At 34.8% G+C, this 27987-nt stretch overlaps 1 protein-coding gene across 1 annotated transcript in view; it reads left to right on the top strand.

The window, feature by feature from the left end:
- Positions 1-26125, top strand: part of ACTR3B (actin related protein 3B) — a 59156-nt gene extending 33031 nt beyond the window's left edge. Inside the window, exons 7-9 of the mRNA XM_044677655.1 lie at positions 23328-23453; positions 24851-24934; positions 25607-26125. Of these exons, the coding sequence (XP_044533590.1) occupies positions 23328-23453; positions 24851-24934; positions 25607-25702 (306 nt within the window). The 3' untranslated portion in view covers positions 25703-26125. The remainder of the gene's footprint in view (positions 1-23327; positions 23454-24850; positions 24935-25606) is intronic.
- The last annotated feature ends 1862 nt before the right edge of the window (positions 26126-27987 follow it).

Raw genomic sequence — 27987 nt, 5'->3', positions numbered from 1 at the left:
AGGAGATTGAGATGGAGGTTGGTGGCAAGCATTTATTAAGTATATACTATATGGCAGGCAATGTTTTACTAAGCACTTTACAAATATCATCTCAATTGATATTCACAACAGCCCTGGGAGGTAGGTGCTAGTGTGATTCCCATTTTATAGATGAGGGAACTGAAACAAACATGGTTTAAGTGACTTATGTGACAGGATCACATAGTTCTTAAGTGTTTTGGCCTGATTTTGAACTAAGGTCTTCCAGTCCCAGCACTCTATCTAGCTTTACCTCTGAGAGAGGACAAATGACTTGTTTAAGAGACATAAGTTCAGTTTTGAACTCACTTATGTCTGAACTGTCATTCTACCCATGTAACACTACGTTTGGATCCTTGTAGCTTTTCTATTTTTTACTTTTTTGCAAAAACTCTTGAACCAAACCGAAATGTTCAAATATATATATATATATATATATATATATATATATATATATATATATATTTCTGCTCTTTTAAGTTTTGTCCTTAAAACAGTGGTGTTTTATCAAATTGCTCTCTTCACTTTTGTCAAACTCCTACTGTTTAAACATTACACTATGCTTGAAAAGTAAAAGTATGATTATGATAGCACATATTATCTTCATAGAGCAGATACACAAACTAGGCTCTTCCTGCCTTTTCAATATTTTCCTCATCACACTTTATAATCCAGTGAAATCAAACTACTTGCTGTTTCTCAAAACCCAAATTCCTCCTCTTTCTTTCCTTTGCACTCTGTCCATTGTTCCTGGAATGCTCTCCTTCCTCATCCCTTCCCCTTGACATCATTGGCTTCCTCAACACTCATTTCAAATGTAACCTGCCAGAGGCCTTCCCAATTTCCACAGAACCATACTCTCTATGGTTCCCTTCTATCTGCTCTAACTATTGCATAGGTACTTATTTACTTATATGTCATCTCTCCCATTAGCATGTAAGCTCCTTGAAGATGGGGATGATTTTGCTTTTCTTTGTATTGCCAAGGTTAGCATAATGCCTACCTTTTGGCTTCCCTGGCGTCTTTCGAATTCCAGCTAAAATTCCACCTTCTACAAAGAAGTCTTTCCCTGTCTTCCTTAATATCTTCCCTTTTTTATTATTTCCATTTCATCTTACATTTTTGTACATATACCCCATTAGACTGAGAACTCCTTAAGAGCAGGGATTATCTTCTGCCTTTCTTTTTTTTTTTTTTTAAACCCTTACCTTATATTTTAGGATTAATACTAAGTATCAGTTCCAAAGAAGAAAAACAGTAAGGGCTAGGCAATTGGGGTTAAGTTACAGGGTCCCACAGCCCAAGGTCACACAGCTAGGAAGTGTCTGAGTTCAATTTTGAACTCAGGACCTCCTTTCTCCAGGCCTGGCTGAGTGACAGCTAGTGAAAAGGTATGGAGAGAGGGAAGGTGGGATATCTTGTTTGAGGAATACCAAGAAGAGTCAGTCATTGAATCACAAAGTATGTAAAAGTAAGGCATAGGAAGACTGGAAAGGTGGGAGGAAAGGACAGGTAATGAGGGGTTTTGAATGTCCTGGGGGCGGGGTGAGATGGTCAGACCTATACTTTATTTTAAAATTTTTTAATTTTAATTACAAATTTCCACATACATTTTCTGAAGTTACGTGATCCATATTGCTTCCCTCTCTCTTCCTCTTCACTCCTGGAGCTGACAAGCAATTCAATCTGGGTTATACATGTATTATCATACAAAACACATTTCCATAGTATTCATTTTTTGTAAGTAAGTAATCTTATAGAACCAAAACCCCAAAACATATACCAAAATAAACAAGTGATAAATCATATGTTTTCATCTACATTCCTGCTCCAACAGTTTTTTTCTCTGGAGATGGATAGTTTTCTTTATCATAAGTCCCTCAGAATTGTCCTCAATCTTTGTTAGTAGCAGAATCTATCACATTTGATTTTTCCACAATATTGCAGTTACTTTGTATATTGTTCTCCTGATTCTGTTTATTTCATTCTGCATCAATTCACATAGATCTGACCTTTACTTTATTTTTTTTTAACATTTAATAATATTTATTTTTTAGAAAAGTTAACATGGCTACATGATTCACGCTCTTACTTTTCCCTCTACTCCCCAACCTACCGCACCCCCCCTCCATAGCTGATGTGCATTTCCACTGGTTTTAACATGTGTCATTGATCAAGACCTATTTCCAAATTTTTGATAGTTGCATTGGTGTGGTAGCTTCGAGTCTACATCCCCAATCATGTCCACCTCAGCCCATGTGTTCAAGCAGTTGCTTTTCTTCTGTGTTTCCACTCCTGCAGTTCTTCCTCTGAATGTGGGTAGCGTTCTTTTCCATAAATCCCCAATTTTGCCACACACCCTCCATAATTCATTACTCTCCCCTTCTAACATTTTAGCCAATCTGCTAGGTGTGAGGTGGTACCTCAGAGTTGTTTTGATTTGTATTTCTCTAATTATTAGAGATTTAGAACACTTTCTCATGTGTTCATTGATACTTTTGATTTCTTTATCTGAAAATTGCCTATTCATGTCCCTTGGCCATTTGTTAATTGGGGAATGTGACTTTTACTTTAGAAGAACACTTTGACAGCTGAATGGAGGCTAGACTGGGATGGAGAGAATTTTGATAGGGAAACCAAACAACAGATACTTGCAGTTGTCCAGATGTGAGATGAAAAAGGCCTGAACCAAAGTGATGACAGTTCCCAGAGCAGAGAAGGTGGAGTACTTGAGAGATGTCAGAAAGGAAGATTGCCAGATTAGATATGGAGATTGAGAATGAAGAATTGAAGATAACACCCTAGATTGCAAGCCTGGTTGACTGAGGGAATGGTGGTACCCCCAGCAATACTAGGAAGAGAAGAGAATTTTGAGGGAAAGTTCAATTAAGATTAAGATGTATATGTGAGGCTGAGATTAAAATGTCTGTGTGACATCCAGTTTGATATGTTCAGTAGGCAGTTGAAGATATGATACTGGAGGTCAGCAGAGAGATTATGGCCATATAAATAGATCTGAGAATCATCAGCATATGGAAGATAATTGAGTCTATGGGAGCTGATATGAGGGAGAAGAAAAGAGAGCCCAAATAATGAAACATAGCTCCCTACTTATAGCTGAGAGGTAAGAGGATTAATAGGACAGAATATTTTATATTGTTGTCAGGTGTAATATAGTAATGTTTTTATATATAAATAATAAATATAAATAGTATAAATAAATAATATAAATATACATAAAAACAAACAATATATAAATAATTTATATGTAAATAAATAAATATAGTAATGTTTTTGCGTAATGTTTTTTCTTTGTTAAAGCCAGGTTTCAGCTTGTTAAAATTGAGACAGGACATATGGTTTCATTGAAGGATGAAACTCCTGGATTAAGAAATTCTCTTTATCAGTGCAGATCAGCACTGATTTAAGTGTTCTCCCTCTGTTCACATAGTTAGTATTTATTTAAAGCAAAATTTGAGCCTAGGCCTTTATGGCTCTGAAGTCAGCATTCTGTCCACTATGCTCTCCCTCCTTTTTCTTTCTGAAGTGGTGGATTGGGAAATGACTATGATGTAAAGATAAAAGGCATCAGTAAAATCCATTTAGGAAAAAAAGTGTTTTTACATGTATTATCTTATTTTTAAAATAATCCTGTGGGACATTGAAGAAATTTGCTATGATTGACAAATGAAGAAAGTATGATTTGCCCAAGAGACACTAGGTCTTTTTATTTAGTTTATTTTTAAAGAACATGTTAGTTTTTATTAAAACAATAACAAAACTTTCTTATATTAAAAAACTTTTCTCGTGTTCTTTAAAAAACTTTATTGTTGATATATTATATACCCATAAGGTTTATGTTTTGATTTTTTCCTTCTTCAATCTATATCAGTGATGGGCAACCTTTTGAGCTTGGTATGTCAAAATTCGTCAAAAAACCGAGCAATACTCAGGTGGTGTGTCACTTTGAGAAAAAAAAACATAATTTCATGAAATTTATAGTTTAAATAATAAAAATGTATAATTATAATATATAACTGTATTTAATAAACCAAAATAGATAAATTAATCTAGGTAGAATTGTCATCTATAGTGCACAGAGTGTCTACACTACACTACAGCAAATGTTTCATCCTCGGCATGCAGCCCCATACCTCTCTGTATGTGGCTGCCTGTCATAAAAAATGGCTACATGTGTCAGTGCTGACACACATGTCATAGGTTTGCCTTCACTGATCTATATTATTTCATGTAATTCTTTCTCTATTTCTCTATATTCTAAATATTTTAAATTTGTTATAGTATAATGTTCCATTTGGTTGAGGAATGGCTAATAATATAATAAATGCTAATATATCATTCACTAGACATTTGGATTACATATTTTTTGTTAGTACAGAATTAAGCTGCCATGCATATTTTTGTACAGATAAGTTTCCCTCTTTTTTGTTAATATCTTTAGAGTTTATAGCTTTAGTAGTGGAATTATTAGTATAAGAACATTGTTTCTTGTATTGTCATATTGCTAAAGAATTGCTTCCAGGGTTCAGTTCAGATACTTGGGTAACTTGGGTATTGGCATTGGCACTTGGCCTGGTAAAAAGTTCATTTTCAGTCATATAACAGAACACTTATTTATTACAGATACTTTTTTCTTGATAGATTTAGATTTATTTAAGAAGTATTTAGCTTTGCACTTCAGCCTTTAATTATTTTCTATACTTCTTTCCCCCCTTATTCTGGTCTAATAAGAAGGTTCTGAATCTGAATTCTGTAAATAGCAGCATTACTAATAGTGTAGAAGACATAATAAATTCCTTACTCTGTTCACTTTCTGGCTTCTCACATATTCAAAAACACAGAAGTGAGTGATAAAGTTTTATAGGATTCTATGACAGAGGGAATTGATGAATTAAAGAGCATTTATTAAGCATTTACTATAAACAAAGAAGTGTAGATATAAATAGAAAGATGGTGAAGCTCCCTGCTGTCAAGGGGCTCCCATTCTAAGGTACAGAAGCAAAAGCAGATGATAGCACATCATATTTAAAATTATTTCCACTGATAAAATCATATCTATTTCTGATGCAGATAGTGCCAAGGCCTTTGGTATCAAGCTTTTGTTTGTGTGTATGTGTGTGTGTGTGTAGATGTCTTCAGTAATTGTAGTTGTTGAAGTGGCACCTACAGATGCAACTATCAGGTCACTCATTCATAGCAGTTGCCTCTCTGGATGTGGGTACCAGACTGGAAACAGAGCCAAAGGCCCTGGGGGTCCCTGCTCTTCCCAGTGCTTTTGGATTTAGAATCCTGGCCTGTCTCCATTAGGCAATTTGGAGATGCTATCTGCTGTAAATTTCTGTGGGTCTTTGAGCAACATCACATACTTATAATTTCTCTGGCTGGTCTGCTTAAGTGATTATAAAACTGAGTTAATAAGGTTATAGACTTATAGTTACTTCCTATGGGAGCTATAAAGTTTTGCTGTGTTCCATAACTATTGGTTGCTTTCTTTGCATGGACCAGTTGTCTTACATATATGTGTTTTTTTGGTCACAAGAGGAATTTGAAACAGGTTTCAGAGAGTGAATAAAATCAATCAATATAAATCTAACATCTATGTAAAGTGTAAGCTGAGCTGATGGCAAATCATTAGTATTATTACATTTTATGAAAAATAGCATATATTTATCATCAAAGTATTGAACAACATAATCATATCCTGTTGAAATATCCATTGCCAGATGGGCCTGTACAAATATTGTAGTAATAAATCTCAAAGTTGATTTTAACAGTCTTTTTATTTCATCTCTTTACTTCTCAAAGATGTCAATAATGTCAAATTGTTTGGGAATTTCCTATTACGACAATCTGAAAACTTCATTCATGGTTTCAAGATAAAATTGAAAGCAAAACATCTATGAAATATACATGAAATAGTAATGTTCACATACATTACCATGATTACCATTTTAGCAATAATACTGCTTTACATTTATTGAATTCTTTATAATTTTAAAGCACTTTTACATATATTGTTTTTTAAAATTTCATTTTATAGTTTATATAAACTTCATGTTTTTGAGTAGTATAATATTTCAGTTTAAGTGTTTGCTTACTTTTTGATATTCTTTTGATTAAAGTAAGGAATCTTTTCAGGGTCTGTACATATGTAGTTTTAACTTGATGTGACAAATGAGAGTGGCTTTAATGTCTTTTAAAAAATAAATTGGATGAATTTCTAATTATATAACTTGATAACTTGTTAAATAAGTGCTTTCTGGCAAAATGCTTTATTGGTTAAATAGTTCTTTGAATTCTGATGTTATTAGAGGGATGGATTAAGACTGAATATTAAAAATAATTTTTTAATAAGACTGCTGAGGAAATTTAGTAGTATGACCTGAAAATTTTACTGATTGTACAGATTTTGTGTGATGGAAAATTACTTAACTCACTGCTGTAATTAATTTTAGAATAAAGTACATTTAGATTCCCTGCCCTCCCCTCACCCCCACCCTGATTTTTTCATGTTATGTTCTGAGAGTTTTCAAACTTAGAAATAAAGGAATTTTGTCTTCTTTATATTTGAAAATTTTCAGTTAAAGTTGTAGAGAGGGACAGAAAAGAAGCAGAACAGTTATATCCCATTTTTCAGTATCTTATAGTTTCATTATGAAAAAAAATCAGTTTTGGGGGTTCCATTTAAAGGATGCTCTACTATATTGTTTTTTTTTTAATTTTTTTTAAACCCTTAACTTCTGTGTATTGGCTCCTAAGTGGAAGAGTGGTAAGGGTGGGCAATGAGGGTCAAGTGACTTGTCCAGGGTCACACACTGGGAAGTGTCTGAGGCCAGATTTGAACCTAGGACCTCCTGTCTCTAGGCCCGACTCTCAATCCACTGAGCTACCCAGCTGCCCCCTACTATATTGTTTTAAATTGAGTTCAGTGGTCTTATGAAGTAAATTTGTTTCTTGTTTAAAAGTGGAAGACTGACTGATTTGAGTAGGGTGAGGCCCAAGTCGGTTAGGATAGGAATCCTTTTTCTGCTTAGTAAAATGATTTAAATCTTTGGTTTAGAAGTAGAAGGAACTTTAAAGGTTATCTAGTTCTGTCAAGTCTATGACATGCTCAGTTAGGGTCCCCAAAAGGTGGCAAGGAAAATGACACAGACACAGTTGAGTGTCAGGAGGGCTTAAGGCACTGATAGCAACCAGAAGCACTTTATTGAAGGTGACATCTACTTTTATATGGGGGTAAAACAGGCTGGGGATTTTGCACAAGTTTCCATTTACACAATGAAGGTAAATGATTTACAAGTTTGGTACAAAGGATTTGGTTTACTTTATCGAATCTAGACAGAGTTTTCTATAGACTGATAAATCAATATGTCAATATGTAACCACCTAACCCAGATTCCCAGAGAATGCTTGCATCAGTGATTTTGTAGGAGAAAGAACTTGAGGCCACAATATGTGCTAAACTTCAGCTGAGCTATGGCTTTTACTGAGGGTCTATTTCCTCCAGAGCTTTATTCCATGAAGTCCTTGGCTTTGCAGACTCCCCCTCCCCCCCACCCCTACCCCACATGGTTCAATTTTATTTTACAGATGAAGAAACCCAGGCACAGAGAGGCTAAGTGATTTGCTCAAGATCATCTATATAGTAAGTGATGGAGCTAGTATTTGAGCTAGTATTTGAACCTAGGTCTTCTGATTACAAATCTAGCACTCTTTAGAATTAATTCAATTTTCAGTGAATCTTTTGCTTTCTTGTTGTTGTTGTTATTGATTCATAATTGTCATATTCAAACTCTGGGAGTTGAGAGTCACACCTTGGTTGACAGGTGAAGACAGTTGGACATCAGAATGTTCCCAGAGGCCATGAGGACAGGAGGAAAGACAGTTGGGCAGAGAGGGTATAAATACTCTGGCAGCCCTGATAGGGATTCCCTTGGATCCCTTTGTCTTTTGGGACCTTGACTTTGCTTTGGCTGAGCCTTGCCTAAACTCTTGCCTTGGACATTTGATCTTGAACATTGATTGACCTGTGGATCCTCTGATTCTCTCTGAATCCCCTAGATATTTAGGCACCTAAACCATCTCTAGATATTTAGGTATCCCGGGGCCCGGGGGGATCTGGGAAGTGGGTAGGAGAAGAAGAAGAGGGTGGTAAAGGATGGCATTTCCTGAAGGCTGTAGAACTGGCAAACAATGAGCAGTAAGAAGCTGAGAGAAATCATCAATGTTTGTGTCATCCAACAGTTTGCTTACTTTGGTTTGGCTGTGGCCAGGCTGAGTCAGAGGAAGTGAAGAACAAGCTCAGCATTACTGAATAGCCTACAGTCCTGAGGGATTATTGTCATAGATTTAGTGATAGGGTCACCTATTCCCCAATCCTTTCCTGATCATTCCTTTCCCTTGTTAAACAACATAGATACAATTATTAAGTACCTTCCTGGAGTAGTTATTCCATCACCACTCTGGGGAGGGAGCAACGCAGTCAGATGAACTTTATACAAGGCTTATAGAGCCCAATACCAATAATCAATCAACCCCAGGTGGGACCTGAAAGGGTTACCCATCCATTGACATTTAGGGATCCTGCCTGGGCACTGTTATAAAGAAGGGCAGTTATTATAACATCCAGCTGGGTGGCAGGACTTGGGTGTCCCTGCACCAGCCATTAGGGAACCAAACCAAAGCCTCCTCAGATTAATATCTCAGATTACTTCTACTAAAACCCAGCCTAATAGTGGTAGTATCCAGGTTACTCCCTATTCTTTTATAACAGTTTTTGGCTTAGCCAGACTAAAGAACCTAGCAAAAAGGGGAAAGGAAATTGAAACAACAAAAGGAAAATGGGTCTAGCTAGAGCAACATTCGTTTTAACCACCATTTCAATGTTCCTAAATATCTAGGGGATTCAGAGAGAATCAGAGGATCCAAGGGTCAATCAATGTTCAAGATCAAATGTCTAAGGCAAGATTTTAGGCAAGGCTCAGCCAAAGCAAAGTCAAGGTCCTAAAAGACAAAGGGGTCCAAGGGAATCCCTGTCAGGGGCTGCCAGGTTATTTATACCCTCTCTGCCCAACTGCCTTTCCTCCTGTCCTCATGGCCTCTGGGAACATTCTGATTTCCAACTGTCTTCACCTGTCAATCAAAGTGTGACTCTCAACTCCCAGAGTTTGAATATGACACAATTCAGTGTCTCAGTGAAGATTTTAGATTTTGTAGGACTTAAGAACTGGAAAAGACCAGTGTATCTAGGAAATCTTCATGATAAAGTTGGTTTTGACCCAAGTCTTAAAGGAAATATTTGACTGAAAAAATTTTTCTTCCCTAAAAAAGGCATTCAGGACTGAGTGATCAAAGGCAGGATTGCATTCTGTATGATTAGTAATGAAATCATGAGTACCTCTTCATTTGTCCAGCTCTTCTGACAGAAATGAAAATGAGAGACAGGATTATTAGTGCCAGCACTTTGTAGGATGTGTTGTTGTTCACCCTTTATTTTGTCTGAAGCTTTGCTTGTGTTTGCTTAGTTTTCACTGTTCCCTTCTGTGTCTATGTCTAGCTCTTTGTCATCATAAAATTTTTCTGTGGTTAGGTTTTTTTCTTTTTTTTTTTTTCATGTTTGCTCATTTTCCTAGCCTTTTTCTTGACTTTTGCTTTTATTTTATTTACTCTCATAAACTTCAGTACTTTCCTTAGCCTTATATTTGGGTTTCTTCAAGTTTCAGTTCTTCCAAGGTACTGTGATGGCCTGTAGGCTGGGAGTTCTGATAGCTACCTTTCATTGTACATTCAATCACCCCCTGAGACTGCTGTGTAAGGGGGAAAAAGGGGTTTTATGGGTTCAATATATTAAAAGGTGGTCGCCAGAGGATTGAACTATTATCAATCCTCAATTAAGAATAATCTCAAGTCAAAATTGACTTGTATGGAAGTTTATTTACATGAGAGAAGAGAGAGAGAGGAAGAAAATAAGAATCTATCTCACTAATTAATCCAGGTAGGTCTTAACCCTCAGCTGAGGGTTAAAGGGCCTGAGGCCCCGAGGTTGAGTGGAGCAAACTTCATTCACAGAGTCTATAAAAGGAAGTTTCTGAATAGAAGTTCAGGAAGATTCAGTCTTTAAATTCACCACGTGGAACAGTCTCAGTCACGAACCAGCAAAGCTCCCTCAGGTCCCCTTCACCAAAACAGAAGACCTCTCACTCACTCATCATCCTCTTTTAAAGGGGTCAAGTATGCATTAGTTCCAGTGCCTTCCCCTAGCCTTCGTGTCCAATCACAATAGACACTTTCTCATAGAAAGTGTGAGGGGCGGTTGGTTGATTCTGATAGCACACGTGGGTTAGGGCCTCCCAGAATTGGAAGGTGTTCTCACCTTTGGTGATTAAATCTGAAAATGGGCAGTGTAGACTTAATCTAATTGTCACAGCTGATGGCCCAAATTTTAGCCTTAAGCTTTTGGTTTCACTCTGGACTTGGATCAGGTAAGGCATACTACACATAGCAGACTGCCTGCCTGCCCTGGGGCTCTGCCTTGAGCTTTGGGAAGGGCTTCCCGTGTTGGGGATCAGGGACCTAGCACTGAGTCTATTGATTTTCCCAAACTGGAATTCAGGTCCTCACCACAAGCTCAGGCTGGGACTCTTGACATTGCTCTGGGCCCACACAGATCAGACAGAACAGCATAGAGTGCCCCAGGCTGGGATTCCAGACCTCACTGCAGGTTTGCTTAGAACTTTAAGGGGTCTGCTTTGGGTTGGACAGCTGTTGTCTCAAGCAGGATCTCAGAGTATGGATGTTGACTTGGGCCCAGGTTCAGAACCTGGAACAATAGATGTGGGGTGGGGAGTGCTTGCTATTGCCTTGCTTCCTCTACTTTGCTGTGTAGCCTACTGCTGGCTGTGCTCCCTTCTCACCCCAGTGCCCCAGACACTCTCTGCCTATCTTTCAAGTTGTTCTCTGCATGAAAGCTACTTTAATCTGTCTCGTTGTTGATTCTTTCACTCCTGTTGTCATTTTGTGGCATTATTTTAAGATTGGCTGGAAGGGATTCTCCTTGTGCTTTTGAACTTCCCTGCTTCTACTCCACCATCTTGGTACTATGCATCCTTTATTTTGAAGAAGACTAATGACATCACAGGGTAATGTTTTGACTTATTCATGAATTGGGTTTAAGTGAGGCAGAGCTATACAAAATGATCAGCTGTACTCTTTCTTCCAGTCACTGAAGTCCAGTGGCAAGACTAAAGTCACAACAACTGGTGGTGGCCCAGGATGCAGGGATGACTGTGGGATCTTTGTTGTCTGACAAAGCCCTAAGCATCTGCTTCAGCTGCCTTCAAAGCTATTGGAATGAAAACTTCATATCTACCTATTCTGGCAGGGGTTGTTGTCATATGTTTGGAATAGACATTCCCTTAACTCATCATTTACCTTCAACTTGGTTTTAGTCTTTCTCCTGAGATGGCTTAACCAAGTTGTGGCCACTGTACCTGCCATAGGGCAATGTTGGCAAATATTTTTGAGTTGATGTGTCCAAACTGCAACTTCAAGCTGCCTGTGAGCCTCCCGCATTAACCCCAGAAAGTGGAGGGAGGAAATGCTTGCTTTGGGCAACTGAACAGAGAAATGGGGCATGCAAAAAATGGCCCCTGTTGCTGGGAAGAGGGAGAATGGAGCAGCTTCCTTTGTGTTGGCCCAGCACGCATGCCAATACTTCTCCAACGCTGCTATAGGGAAAGATGGTAACCTTACATTTAATAACAACAAATTTCAGTGTATGAAATATCACTGTTGTCACTAGAACTAATTCATGCAGCTTTGCATCTCTTGGTTCATTCTGGAGGGTTAATATGATATAGTGGAAAGAAAGCTAGAGGTGGAATCAGAAGGCCTGGTTCACCAGTTACAACCTGTCTGACACTAGGTGAGCTATTTCTCTTTGGTGAACTTCAGTTTCTTCATTTGTAAAATGAGGAAGTTGGATTTGTGGCTTTCAAAATCCCCTCCTTTCTCTAACTTCTAAATCTATGGTCCTGTGAACTCTCTGTGCTCTTATCCTATTGAAGTTGGATCAAGTTACACATTTAATATCACCCTATCTCTGAGCTATCTGCATGCATTGTATCTTCTGAACAATGGCTATTCCTCATCTGTTTTGTTTTATGAAAGCTAGTTTATAAATTGTTTAATAGAAATAATCTTTGAAACTGCTATTGATTTTCTTGAAATTCCAGAACAGTCTTTATAGACAAAATATTAAAACACAAAAAAGCAAAAGTGTGAGCTGTTTGCCATTGATCTTGGTTATGCCTTTTCAAACAGGGTGATGAAATTATGCTTTTAAGGTGTTTACAAGTGTTTTGATGGAGATTAGAATTCCTGAAATAAACCAATAATGAAAGCACCCCTTAAAGGAACGTCATATCAAGCTTAGGTCAAGTAGATTAAACACTAGGCAATATTATAGAAGAAATGGATTATATAAGAAAGAGTACAAAAAAGAAGAGGAGAAGCCATTTTGCCTATTTATTAGCTTGCCGGAAAATGGGTTTTGTCTCCTAAATATATGATTGGGGGCATTTTGAATATTCCCTAAAATTATTATTTTATGAAACCCAGTTGGTGGAAGAGTTATTTTGATAAAAGGATGCAGAATGTATTAAGAACCTTAGTTCAGTTTTCAGCTTTAATAGCTTAAGTTTTAAATCTTAATAGCTTAAAACTCCACTAAAGCTTTTGGGACAACCTGTATAATTTTGCTCACAGGCTTCATATGCTTTTGTGGCTTATTGTTTACTAAAAACTCTTTCCTACAGGAAAGAAAAATAGCAATGAGAATAAATATGGTATGGAGACAGCAAATGTGGTAAAAAGAACATTAGATTTCAGTGGAGTTAAAAATCACAGGTTATATTTTGAGGTTAATGAATACTCCAGATGGACTGTAGTGTAAAGTACGTGAAAATAAATGTAGTAGGGCAAGGCTAAAAAAGTGATCAGTCATACACTGGAGAATCTTATATGAAACTAAAGAGTTTCAGCTTAATTTGGTATGGGTAATGTTATAATAATTCTGATGGTATGAGGATCTGAATCTGGGTAAAGTGAATATAAATGAAACACTCAAGCTGTAGTAGTGAATCCCAAAGGACCCCCACAGCAGTAGCTGCTACTAAATATGGAGAATCTGCTGGACCCAAACCTCAGATATAACAGTGTTCCAGAGTAGCCTGCCAGACAAAGAATCTGCTGTTAAAATTATATAGATACTTGTCTAACCGACTCTCTGGCTTTAATTGGATAACCCTTGATTGACTGCGAATTAAACCTTGATATGAATGATATACTTCACCTCTTCCCTTCTAATACCCCAAAGATGTAATCACTAAGTCCTAGGATTATATAGGAAGCCTAGTCTATGATAAGTTTGAAGATTTATTGCTAACAGGCTTAGGGAAGGGAAGCAGGTAATGGCTGGGAAGAAGAGAAACAGGAAGTCCCTAAATAGCTAAGGCTAATGATGTTATGATGATATCTGGATTGATGGTAATCAGGTTTGCCAGTTGCCAGTCTGGTTGGGCCAGACTGGCCACAACCTAAATCAAGATCACTCTGCTGATAGCTGTTGCTGTTTCTTCTTGATGGTTAATTCTGGTTCGGGTTATATCAGGATTGGGTTGATTCAGGATCAGGGATTGATGAAATTGCTGGCTTAATAAGCTCATCTAAGGCCTTCCCTCATCAAACCCAATCTCAAAATTGAGATTCCTTCTCAATTCAAATCCTTCCTTTTATACCCGAGCCTCAACTACCTTTGGCACCTGCCAGCTCCTGCCAGCTCAGTTCATTCTATATTCTAATTAGGTAACTGTCCATCATCTTGATTTCCACATGGCTTTGCAATTTATCATTATAGTAATTAGGAGCCACTGATGGTTTTTGAGTAGTTGAGTAATATGATCAGAGCTTCTACTATCTATTGGTTTTTATTTCTACCTTGTGGAGCTATATAGAATAATTCTAATTGCTTTCCCAAATGCAGACCTTCAAATATTTTGAGACAGCATTCTTGTTCCCCTTATTCTTTGTTTTTTTTTTTTCCCCAGGATAAAACAGTTCCTTGGTAACCTTCTTAAAATTGTGACACTTCAAATGAAACCCAACATTCCTGACCAATAAGCCATTGAACTTTTTGGGGTCAGATCCTGGGAATTTACTAAGAAGCAAACTAATACACCAATAACAGATATCCCCTCTGTCTCTGTGTCTATGTGTGTCTGTCTCTGTCTCTCTTTCTCCTTTCTTCCGCCTCCCTCCCCTCTCTCTCTCCTTCTAATTCTGCCTCTATTCCTTCCTCTCCTTTTCTTACTCCTCTTTACAAATATACACAACCACAACTCTTTGATTATATGATAAATATTAAATAGTTTAATAATGAAAAAGCTACTTGGGAAGGTTGGACCCTTGCTACTGCTAATCATATTCAAAATAAAAAACATGAAATAAAAATTGCAATTTTACATAAATTTAGATAGATTATTCTTATTGCCTCAAACCTTTCCCAATCCAATTCATCCTTTACATAACTGCCAAAGTAATTTTCCTTAAATGTAGATTTGTCCATACCTTTTCCCTACTCTGTAAACTACATTGGCTTTAAATTGCCTCTACTATAAAATATAACCTTCTCTAAATTTTATAGCCCTATTTACCTTAACTCAACCTGTCTTTCTAGTCTTATCATACAAAACGCCCAAGTCCACACTTGCCATTCCAGCCAAACTGGCATCATTTCTGCTTCTCACATGTGACACTTCATCTAGTATGGCTATAGTTTTGCACAGGTTATCTCCCATGCCTAGAATGCTTTCACTCTTAACCTCCACCTCATGGAATCATTCTTCTCAAGATTCAGCTCAAATACCGTTATATAAAACTCTAACTGATTCCACAAACTGCTAGTGTCCTCCCTCTTTACCTTGTATTTTTATGAAATTCATTTAGCTTATCCTTATGTATGTTATTTCTATGTTAAAATGTAAAATCTTTGAGAATAGGGATTGCTTCACTTTTATCTTTGCATCTCTGTTACTTAGAATGTACTAGATGGTTAGTGAATACTTTTTAGTTGATTGATAAGGCATTCAAACTGCCTGCTACTCCCAACACCCTAATTTAAAAGATAACTTCTCTGATTTTTCTTTTTTTCTTCTAAATTCAAACCAAAATTGAATTCACATAGAAGAAAGGGACATCAATCTTTAGGCTTCAGTCTTATTTCTCTATGCCAGAATTCTACTCTGGATGTGTTAAAATACAAGAAACAAATGAGGTGGCTACAACAAAGTCTTAACAGGTTCCCAAATGTGCTAACTTCAAACAGTTTTTTAATATGACAAGTAGTGCTATTGCCATCATATAATCAGATTTCATATGAGAAAATGACATGGTTGAGAGAATGCTTTTCATCTCAAAAATTTATTAACTATATTCTTGATGAATAGGTTAAACAATAGGAGGAGAAGCCAGGTATAAGAAGAAATGAAAGGGAGAATCTACTTTGCCTGTTTATTTGTAATTTTCCCCTTCTTCCCCCACCCCATTTAAATGTCCCTCAGGAAGACAGATTCTGTCACCCACATATATTATGGAAGAGACATTTTGAATGGTGCCTAAAATTATATTTTATGATACCCAGTGATTGTTGGAAAAGTTATTTAATAATTATAAAATTTTTTCTTGGAGGCTTTCTTTGTTTCTGTTTTTTCTTATTTACTCAAGGCTCTTAAAATATATTCTTCCTTGGGATACAAAATAACCATAAAGAAAGATATGGAATTAAATGCAAATATATTTTCCCCAGGTCCTTTCTCCCAAGTATAAGAGGAACTAATAGTATTTCAAGGTAAAGCAGTAGTTTTACTTTTTAAGATGAATTTATATCCACAGAACTTAAATAATCTAATGCTGCTTAATCTTGAACTATTTCTATAAAGAAAAATAAATAAACATTTTCTTAAGATAGTCTTCAGACCAGATACCATATCTCTCTGTGGGTTATTTCCTTCCCTGCAGAAATCTAGATGAAACAGGGAAGAGAGAGAGAAAGAGAAAACAAATGAATAAACTATAGAATTTGAAAACCAGATGGATCTTAGATATATAGTCCAGCTGTCTTATTGTTACATATGAAGAAACTGAGGACCAAGAAATAGATTTATTATTTACCTAATAATTAATATTTTCAAATGCACAAAATAATAAAATATCCATTATACAATAAATGACACAATATGCAATTTTCTTCTTAAATTATTATTCAAATAATAGTTCATATTCAAATAATTAAGATCTATGGTTCTAGCAAACATTATATATTAGGAATTCAAAAGAAAGATATTGATGAATGCCTTATTATTATAAATAGAGGAAGTAAAAACCACCACAAAGTTCTTACCATTAATAGTTATTGAGTATCCACTGTGTGTGTAACACATATATAAGATCCCAGCTTCTAGACTCTCACCATTTTAATCTATCTTCTCTACTATGAACTGAATTACAAATTTTTTCCACAATGAAGAAATACATTTATTTTTTGATACATTGGTTCTTTAGAAACATCTAGAATTTTTTACATTGGATATAGAATGAATTCCTTTAGTAAAAATACTGCATGACTCTACATTATATTATGATACACTCACCACCTTCACCTCTAGTCTGTTATTTTTAGATAACTTACATAGTAAGGAACTATGTCTCTTTCTTCAGACTTCATTTCCTTTCTTTCTCTCCCAGATGCTTAGAGCCAGAACTAAGGCTAGGGGGAATTGTTTACTCCAAAATGTTTATAACCATGCCAACCTGAGTTTGATTTAGAAGTTTCTCATCTCCTTGTGGCCTGATGAGCTTTTTATCACCCCTACTGTTACTTATCTCAGGAGCTTCACATATTATTTTTTTTTTGGTGAAATTTAGTAATAGTTGCTATTTGTTGACTATTATTTATCAAAAACTGATTTATAGGTTTTGATTACATCTTTTAAAATTGAAGTTGTGGCACTTTTATGTTAAAATAAGTTTCTACTTCATATGAGACAAAATTTATATTAATAATTAATAACTTGATTTACTAATTTTTGTTTGCTAAATTGTATTAATGTAGTAATGGCACTTAAAAATTAAAAATGGGTATATTCTTATTATAATTATTGATAGTCCAAGACATAGAAGATATTTGACCCTACTTTAGCAATTCCTGCTCTTTTATTCATATGCTGTTATGAATCAAATGATGTTTGCTGACTTCAAAAGTCACTATGTGTTTTCCAAACAATTTAAAATTTATTTTTAACATTCATTAAAATTTTTTTGAGTTCTAAATGATCTTTTTCTTTCTGCTCCTCCTTTGCCTATTTAGAAGGTAAGCAAAACACATTTCCATATTAGCCATATTGCAAAAAAAAATACAAGAAAAATAAAGTAAAAAGTATTCTTGGGGGCAGCTGGGTAGCTCAGTGGAGTGAGAGTCAGGCCTAGAGACTGGAGGTCCTAGGTTCAAACCCGGCCTCAGCCACTTCCCAGCTGTGTGACCCTGGGCAAGTTACTCGACCCCCATTGCCCACCCTTACCACTCTTCCACCTATGAGACAATACACCGAAGTACAAGGGTTTAAAAAAAAAAAAGCTTAAAAAATAAAAAAAAATGTATTCTTCAATCTTCATTCAGAGTTCATTAATTCTCTCTTTTTATTGTATGGCATTTTTCATCATGAATCCTTTGGAATGATCTTTTATTGATCAGAGCACTTAATTCTTTCACATTTGACCATTCATTATTGTTACAATATTGATGTTAGTGTGTAAAGTGTTTTCCTGGGTCTGCTCATTTTACTTTGTATCAGTTCTTTTAAGTCTTCCTAGGCTTTTTTGAAACTATCCTCTGCATCATTTTTTTAAAATAGCATAATGGTACTCCATTATAATCGCATAAAACTTGTTTGACCATTCTTCAGTTGATAAACATCACCTCAATTTCCAGTTCTTTGCCCTCATAAAAAGAGCTTCTATAAGTATTTTTGAACACACAGGTCCTTTTCTCTTTTCTTTGATCTCTTTATGATATAGACCTAGTAGTACTATTGCTGGATTAAAGAGTATACACAGTTTTGCAACCCCTTGGGCATAGTACCAAATTGTTCTCTGGAGTGGTTAGATCAGTTCTCAACTCCACCAACACTGCCTTAGTGTACCCATTTTTCTACATCCCCTCCAGCATTTGTTTTTCTTTTTTGTCATGTGAATCAATCTTTTAGGTGTTAGGAGGTACCTTGGAGTTGTTTAAATGTGCATTTTTCTAATCAATAATGACTTACAGAATTTTTATATGACTATTGATAACTTTGATTTCTTCTGAAAATTGCTCATTTATATCCTTTGATCATTTATCAATTGGACAATTACTCTTATTTTTATAAATTTGGTTCAGTTCCTTATATATTTGAGAAATGAGGCCTTTATCAGAGAAAATTGCTTTAAAAAATTACCTTCCCCCCAATCCCAGTTTCTTCTAATTTTGGCTGCTCTGCCTTTATTTGTACAAACTATTTTTAATTTCCTGTAATCCAGTTTCTCCATTTTACTTCCTGTGAATCTTTCTATTTCTTTTCTAATTCATAGACAGGACAGGTAAATTTTCCATGCTCCTTTAATTTACTTATGATATTACCCTTTATATCTGAATTATTTACCCATTTTACCTCTCTTGGTATGCAGTGTGAGATGTTGGTCTGTGCACTGTTTCTGCCAATCTGCTTTCCAGTTTTCCCACCAGTTTTTGCCAGATGGTAAGGTCTTTCCCCCAAAGCTAGGACCTTTGGGTTTATCAAACATTAGATTACTATGGTGATTCCCTGCTATGTATTATGTACCCAATCAATTCCACTGATTCACCACTATATTTCTTGGCCAGAAACAGATTGTTTTGATGATTTCTACTTTGTGATATTGTTTAAAATCTGATATTACTAGACTGCCTTCCTTCACATTTTTTCATTAATTTCCTTGATATTCTTGATATTTTTTGTTCTTACAGATGAAATGGGTTTTTTTCCCTAGCTCTACCAAACAATTCTTTGGTAATTTGGTTGATATGGTATGAAATAAGTAAATTAATTTAGCTAGAAATGTCACTTTATCATATTGGCTTGGCCTACTCATGGGCATTTTTCTGCTTTTTTTTAGAATTATATTTGTGTGAAGAATTTTGTTATTGTTTCCACATAGGATTAGCGTTCTCTGTCTCTCTTCCTCCCTTCTTCTTTCCTTTTCCCCTCCCCTCTCTCTCTAGATTCTTTTGATGTTATACACAAGGACCCTTGTGTATGTTCTTTTCAGGAACACCAAATTGCTTTTGTTTGGGCATTGTGTTAAGGACCCAATGTGAACATAGTCACACTTATCTAAGGCTTATTTAAATGTTTTATTTGATCCAGCCCTCAACAGGAAAAACTTTTATGTTAGCCAGCTGCATATTAGCTGTCTCATTGTACCAGTTCTGAAAGCATTATCATGAATTAATGGATAATAGTAAATAAGCAACAAGACTTCATCAAGATTTACTTAGTGAGCTCTTACGAACAATATCTACCTTCTATATTTACATCTAGTAGCTAGCATTTTTTACATGGTGTTTTAAGGTTTGGAAAGCACTTTAAAAATATCTCATTTTGTTCTTGCAACAGCCCTGGGAGAAAGGTGCTATTATTATCCCCATTTTATGGATGAAGAAACTGAGATAAAAGTTAAGTGAGTTGAGTGTCACACAGCAAATGTGTAGGACTAGATTTGAACTCAGGTCTTCCTGATTAGGTCTGTTTCTCTATCTATTTGATCATGTAGCTACCTCCTCAGAGCTGTTTCATATACATTCCAATATCTATTTTGCTAATGTTTTAGATTTTATATTTTGAAGGACATTTGTGGTGTTTGAAAATGTGTTATCCATATTAGAAGGAACTTTGACTGTCACTTTCCCACTTTTTGTTTTCTAGTTTTTTAAAATTTGAAAACTTTAGTTTTTCTTTGACAAATGACATTATTTTCCCCAACTAGTGAAGAAGCTGACTGCTTTGTGAATATGGCATCATTTTGCTTCATTAATGAAATGAAGTTCATGTAAAGGTCCATTTTATTTCCAAAGACAGTGTTTTTTTTCCTTTTTTTACATAATAAAGAGTTTATGTATAAATCTTCAGTCCTGACCTCCCTTCTCTCCAGGCAATTATTTTTTTGTTGTTTGTAAGGCACCTTCACTAATATTTACTGTGAGTATCTAAAATTAAACATGCCTAGAGTCGATCTCATTATATTAACATCTAGTTTCCCCAGGATATTCTTAATGATTAATATCATCTTAAATTTTCCCATGAGAAAAGGATAACCTCTTTTAAGGTGCATTTAATCTTTCAAATTAGTAAGGTACCATTTAATAAGTTGTGCTACAATGGAATAAGCTCTACCAGATTTGGTACCAGAAAGATTCAAACATAAGCTCCTTCCTTTACTAATCAATCACCCAACCCTCTGAACCTTACTTCCCTTATATATTGAATGGAGATAGTTATTCTCTATTTACATAATTATTATGAGGGTCAAATGATGTATATAAAGTACTTTGTAACTACAAAGTCATAAAAATGTGAGGTACTTTTTTATTATAAGAGTAGATATGTACTAATTTAATTTTCCTATCAAAAGCAATTATGTTGTGAAAATATTCCTTTTGAGAGTTGAAAGGAAATGGTAATTAGAGCTATTCTAAACAAAGATTCCCAGAACTTTAGTTTTCTTACCATCCCTCTTTGAGGTGGTGGGGGATAATTGGGAAGGCAAGTTGATTGTTGCCAACCTACTAGAATAAAATACTTATGGAAGAATTCTTAGTTCCAACTTTTATACTCTGTCTAAAGTTTCTTGTCATAGGACCATATAGACTAGAAGGTTGGATCTATAGCATCATCATTGAAAGGGTTGTGAAAAGACACTGATTTATGTTGGTAAAGCAATGAAATGGCCCATGCATTTTGGAATTTGGTTTTGGAATTATAATAAGAAAGACTAAAATGTCCATATCCTTTGATCTGTTGATCCCACTGCTAGTTATATTAACTACAAATGTCAAACATAAGCATAAATTCAAAATACCCCAAAATTAACAAAAGTAACTATCCATTGATTAGGGAATGATTTAACAAATTGTGGTACATATAAGTAATGGAATATTATACTTTGAATGTAAATAATATGGAAAAGCATGGGAAGACATATAAATTGATGCAAAGTAAAGTGAAAACACACTATATCTATCTCTATTTTTATCTCTATCATCTATAACAGTATAAATAGAAATAACAAAAGGAAACAATATTTTGAAATTATAATGACCAAAATGTACTTCCCTCTCTTCTTTCCAGTAGTGTAGAAAACTGCATGTACTATCAGATTAAGTTGAAGTGTTGGCTAGTTTTGTTAAACTTTACCCCCCTACCCTCATCTGCCATCTAAAATTCGTTATTTCAAGTGATTGTTTTTTGGAAAGGGCAGAAAGGAAAGATATATTTCGAAAGTAAAGAGGATGTAAAAACAAAAAAAGTCACTTAAAAAAACTAAAGTGCTAATAATCTCTCTTAATCCCCCAATAATATATATTCGTTACTTTATAGATTTATTTGAAAATGTTTTTGACCTTCCTCTAGTAATTGTTTTTGAGAAAATAAAAGTATAGACATTTTTTGAAATATCTAAAACATTTTAAAGTTTTCATATGTGTTCATTTCATATTTCTTTTTTCCTCAAACTGATTACCAAATAGAAATTAATTCCACTTGTTTTCTGTGTTTTGACATAAAAGCATTCTGTCACTGGTTTTATTTCCATTATAATATGAAACATTGTAAACACTCAGGAAACTCATGAAAACTGCTAATGAAAACTTTGAACAATCCTGGACCATGGATGGTTTGGTTTTAAGTTGAAGAGCTATCATACAGTTGTAGGCTTCTCCCCCTCCCCCAAATGCCAGTACTTCCCTTTTATAAATATTCTTTTTAAAAACCACACACATAGGCAGTGGCACAAAGATATGTTAAAAATAAAGACTTTTCAGCACTCATCTCTACTTAAAGAAAAACTATATTCAAGATAAGCACATAGTTCAACAAAAGAGAGAGGTCAAGTAACTTTTCTACATTAAATTTTATTTAATATATAGGATTACTACTTATTGCTTTGTTTTGTTTTTATTTTTCATAAGACTCCATCACTACCTGAGCAACTCATTGTACATATTATACTTTTCTATGCTTAGCAGCATAGTTAGTTTGTTAGCTATTCATATACAGAAAATGTGTTAGCCAACTCCTGTTTCAGGAGAATAGTGAATTTAAAAGTAATGAAATGAGAAATGCTGGAGAACTCAGAAAATCAGTTCCATGATATACTCTCATAGGATTTTGGGAGAAGATCGTTATCTAGATCTGATTTGAACTTTAATGTTATTATTTTGGGGATTATAATTCTTGCTTCCTGTAGGAGAAGAATTTTTCAGTGATTATGTTATATAACATATAAAGTACCAAAGTAGATTTAGCCATGCATTTTTTTAACTGACTACAAAGTTTTGCATGCCTATTGCTATGGTTTGTTTTGGTTTCATAGTATAAAGATATTAAAAGTATATGTAATGTGGCTCAGAAGAACAGTTTGCAGTTTTTTATCAAATTTGAATGCCAGAAAGTATTACAAGTAAATTGGAGTTAGAGAATGTACCTATGATTTCATTGGCATAAGAATTCTCAGATGAGGAAATTCTGTTAGTGCAGGTTGGCAGCTTATTTGCAATTTATAGTTTTAGAGCATTGCCCAGTTGTACAGTTAACTGAGAAGTTAAGTGACTTGCCTATGGTTACAGAGCCAATATGTGTCAGTGGTAGACTTGAATTTGTCTTCCTGGCTATAAACTACTTTGCCCCTGTTGCTTCAGAAAATAAACAGTATATATATTTTTGGGGTATAAAACTAGTTTGAATTAATTTGGTAACATTAACTTTGATTTAATGAACATTCTTTTATAGAATTTTAAGGTATGCTATGTAAATGAAGTGGTTCTTTGTTAATGTTTTTTGAGTGAAGCATATAATGCTATTTTAAAGCAATTTTTATTTGTCCCAATAGATATTTATTCTACTTTAAAAGACATTTTCTGCTTTTTTCTTTTTGCCTTGTAGAATGTTGTTCTTTCAGGAGGATCCACAATGTTCAGAGACTTTGGACGTCGGCTACAGAGAGATTTGAAAAGAGTGGTGGATGCAAGATTGAAACTCAGTGAGGAACTCAGTGGTGGAAGGATAAAGGTAGTCCAAAATGAGAATTGTATGTGTAATAAGTAGAATGTGGCCTCTGCACTGGAAATGAAGAGGTTCTTACCTTATAACACAGAGCTGAAAAATTTTGGCTTAGTAGCATGAAATAAAAACAAATCTTTTATTATTTTCCTACCCACACTGTGAAATTGCATTCAGAGATTTGTTGTCTGAACATATTCCAAATATGCAGTTAAGAGTGATATACCAAGCAATGTAGCAACAACAATTTTATGCTGTCACTGACCCATGTTTTAAGGCAATTCTCTTTTTTTATTGAAGGAGAGCAGTTATGTAGTGATAATGACTGGTCTCCTAAGGAGATTCCTTAATATACAGTTCTTTAATATCCTTTAAAAATACTCTCATTAAATTAGAATAATCAGGGAGTTATGCGTTTCTCAAAGTTATGCTCTTACCAATGTAGTGTCTTTGAGATTTTGATTAGATGGACTGTTCTTCTGAAGGAATACATGGAGGTAAAGGACTTCAGAGGCCATTCCCTTTAATCCCTCCTGAACAAAAATTCTTTTTCTAGCAAATCCTAGCAATGTTTATCTTGCCTTCCTTTGAAGACCTCAGGCAAAGTCCCAAGGCAGCCCATTCCATTTTTTGATAGCTCTAATTAGATAGTTTTTCTTGTTACAAAAGCCTAATTTCTAATATTGAGCTACTTTTTTTGTAACTTCTGTCCATTTCTCCTAATTCCATCAGAGGCCAAACAGACCCAATCTAATCTCTCCTCCCAATGCTATCCTTTCACACATTTAAAGATAATTATCATAGCCTCATTAAGCATTCTCTCCTCTAGGCTAAACATCTCCATTTCCTTTCCTTAACTACTTTTCTGTGGCATGATCTTGATGCTCTTCAACCATTCTGGTTGTCCTCCTCTAGATAGTACTCATCTTATCAATATTCTTCCTATAATATACACCAGTAATTAAAAACTCTTGATATTTATGGGGAGGCCATTATGCCATTTAGAATTTAATTTTTTTTCTGGCACTTTGGGGGCAAATAGTCCTCAATGACCTTCTCTGTGATTTTAACACAGCCCATTCAATTCATTTAGAAGTCGATTTGATTTTTTTACATTTTCAATTGGTTGGTGTTTTGGAGAGAGAGCTTCATTTTACAACCCTAAGGAAGATATACTTAGTTCCTCTAGATTTATTCAATGTTAGAGAGAAGGAAGACTTTGAAAACAGATTTGGGTGAGAAACATTATTTTATAAAGGGAAAAATTATGTTCTTCAGTAGGGAAAGGGAACATAGTCTAAGGACCAGACTTTTTTGTTGAGACTGAAGTAGCTTGTGTCAATAGAGCATTGGAATAAAAATGATTGATAGGGCTTGAACTAAATATAAAACATTTTATTTTCTAGCCCAAGCCTGTGGAAGTTCAAGTTATAACACACCATATGCAGCGCTATGCTGTATGGTTCGGAGGCTCCATGCTTGCATCAACGGTAAGTATATTTGAAAAATATTTTTAAAATTCTATGTTAACTTTTATGATCTTATATATATTTTGTCAGTATACAGCTGAAAATGTTCATGTTGTATATTTATACAGTTGACTTTGTACTTCATAAAAATGAATTGTACTATTAATGATCTTAGCTTAGTCAGCTTTTGACATCCTTGCTAATTAGGAAAAAGTGAAACAGGTAAAATTCATTAATGATAAAAATCTCACGTTATTTTCATTTACTTTATGAGTCATCTCTTTTACTTAAAATTGCAAACATCAAGAAGAATAGATTCCATTCCTATTCCTTTTAGCCATCAAGTAGTGAAGCTGCTAAATAAGAACGGGATTCTAGTTCCAGCTTTGTCACTTAAATTGTGTGACTTCAGGCAAATAGTTTTCCCTCTCTGAGCTTTAGTTTCCTTATCTGTAAAATGCAAATAATTTTGACATTGTGTTTCATACAGGTTTATTGTGAGGCTCAAGTGATAAAATGTATGTAATCTCTAAATTTATAAGTATATAAATAAACCTTTTTTAATAATGGGAAAAGAAAAATATGATTAATTTGTTATTGAACTAATAGTTTGATGGATTTCTAATTAATTTAGTAATTCACTTTATTTCTTGCCATATGTCTAAAGTTTTAACTTATTTTTGTTTTTCTTAGCCGGAATTCTTTCAAGTTTGTCATACCAAGAAGGACTATGAAGAATACGGCCCTAGCATTTGTCGTCACAATCCTGTCTTTGGAGTTATGTCATAGTGTTTGCCTTTTGAAAAAGTAATTCAGGTAGTCTCTTGTAGGTCAAGAAGTGTCCTTTGAAACCAGAGAAGATACAAGTTGCTGTAAATAGTGATATGATCAGATGTTTATGTCCATGAACTTTGGGAGTGCTTGGATCACAATGTTGATGAAGCATCAGCTCTACATACAATCCAGAATCATTTCAAGGAAAAGCCATTTTATGTCCTGACTGTTCTAAGCCTATCAGTTCCTTCTTTCCTAAATGTGGGTTTCTAGTTAAAAGGGAAATATCAGTTTCCAAGAGAGCATAAACATTGTTTTAAAATAATTGTTGGGAAAAAAATGAGATAACGGAAATGTCTTGTCTCCCCCAGAAAGGAAATGGGGGTGTAAACCTTTTCTCCCCCACCCTATTTTTGTAAATAAAAATTATAATACAAATTGATGTTTATATTTCATATCATTTTGTATTTTATGGTATTTGGTACAATTGGATGATGAGTTATAAGCACGAGTCTGTATTGCTGTCATGAAGTTCTATTCTAAAGAGTTTTACATTGTAAGGCATGTGCCAGTGTGTTTGTGGGCAAAAAGACAAAACTGGACAAAAATTTTTGCCACACATCTGCTAGAGAATGTTCTGACTTGTTTGGAGTAATATGAAATTGAAATACCTAACAGTGTTGTATAAGAGCTATTACAACTGATATTTATTTTAGTTTTCTTGTTTGAAATTTCTGAAGCTGTTTTATAGAAGACAACATTTTGGTGTTGGTTTGTGATGGATGAATACTACCTTGCACTGTTATAATAAAAGCTCTTGACATCTTTACAAATGTGGTGTGTGTGTGTGTGTGTGTGTGTGTGTGTGTGTGTGTGTGTGTGTGTGTATGTGTGTGTGTGTGTATGTGTGTTTTCATTGATGCTTCTTTTTTAGACACATTCATCTATGTGGAGATCTTAATGACTTATTTACTAAGTTGTACATGGAGTTTTCTGAAAATCAAATAGGCTACATTGTTAAGTAATGAGTTTTCCATAGCTAATTCCATAGATGAGGAATTTTTGACCACGTATCCATAATATTGTTGAGGAAATTCCTACACTCAGTAGAAATTTGGTCTAGATGACCTTTCAGTGCCCTTCTATTGCTAAGGTTTTATGATTATAAAGTTTTAGTAACCATTCGATAATTTAGTGATATAATTTAATGTAATTAACAAATGTATATATAATTGATCACATTGACTATATAGTAACAATTAATATATCACATATACTTTTAATTTAAAATAGAGTGCTAACATGCTAATTTGTGAAATTTTTGATAACTTTATGGACTTGGGTTTTATTTCATTTTGTCACATAATTGATATTTATTTTTCTTTTTGTTGTATTAGATGTGTTAATACCATATTGGATAGCTATTTTTCTCCTTATAAAATATTTTGTCTTGTTGTTTAAGTGGGAAAAATAGAACATATTCTTTTTGGTAACAGTAAAGATATCCCAACAACATCAGATACTGAAAGGTTAAAAAACTAGTTCATAATCTTTCCCTTTCAACAGCTTGCCCCTTCTCAAATTCCTTATTGCTGTAAATGAGACATCTTGACTTATTTCTGTCTCACAGAGTAATAACTCTATGTGCTTAAATATTGGCTGAATTGAAATAATAAATTCCAGGATCTGAGTTGAAAGGATCCTCATTGTCCATCTAGTTCCAACTATTCGTCATCTACAGTAAACCTAACAAGTGGTCATTCAGCCTTTGCTTGACAGCCTCCAAAGAGGGAGAGTCCATTATAGCCCCACTGAGCTCATTTTAGCTTTGGATTACTACAAATGTTATAAAGTTTTTCTTAACCTCAAGTCTAAATTTTTCTCTTTGTGACTTCCACTCCTAGTTCCTCTAAGTGCTCCATGGGACCAAGCAGAATAAATCTAATCTCATTTTCACAAGAGTTTCCTTCAGATACTTGAGGACAGCTTTCATAGTTCTTCTAAGTTTGCTTCAGTTCACTGTGGTCATCACTAATTCCTTAGATTGATTCTCCTTTGTCATGACTTCATAACCCTTCACCTTCCTTTTCAGGATGTTTTCCCATCTATCATCCCCTATAAAATGTGATGTTCAGAATCACATATTATACTTTAGGTGTGTTCTGATCAGGGCAGAATGCTACAAAAATATCATCTTCCTAATTCTAGACTATAAGTTCAGAGCCTGGGATTTGTGAATGTTTTTTTCCCCTTTAGTTATAAATATTTCCATAGAACTGGTTTCCTACATTAAAGGATTG

The sequence above is a fragment of the Gracilinanus agilis genome, chromosome 5, assembly GCF_016433145.1.
Source record: "Gracilinanus agilis isolate LMUSP501 chromosome 5, AgileGrace, whole genome shotgun sequence".
In the NCBI taxonomy this organism is placed as follows: domain Eukaryota; kingdom Metazoa; phylum Chordata; class Mammalia; order Didelphimorphia; family Didelphidae; genus Gracilinanus; species Gracilinanus agilis.
This window is presented reverse-complemented; position numbering and strand designations above follow the sequence as displayed.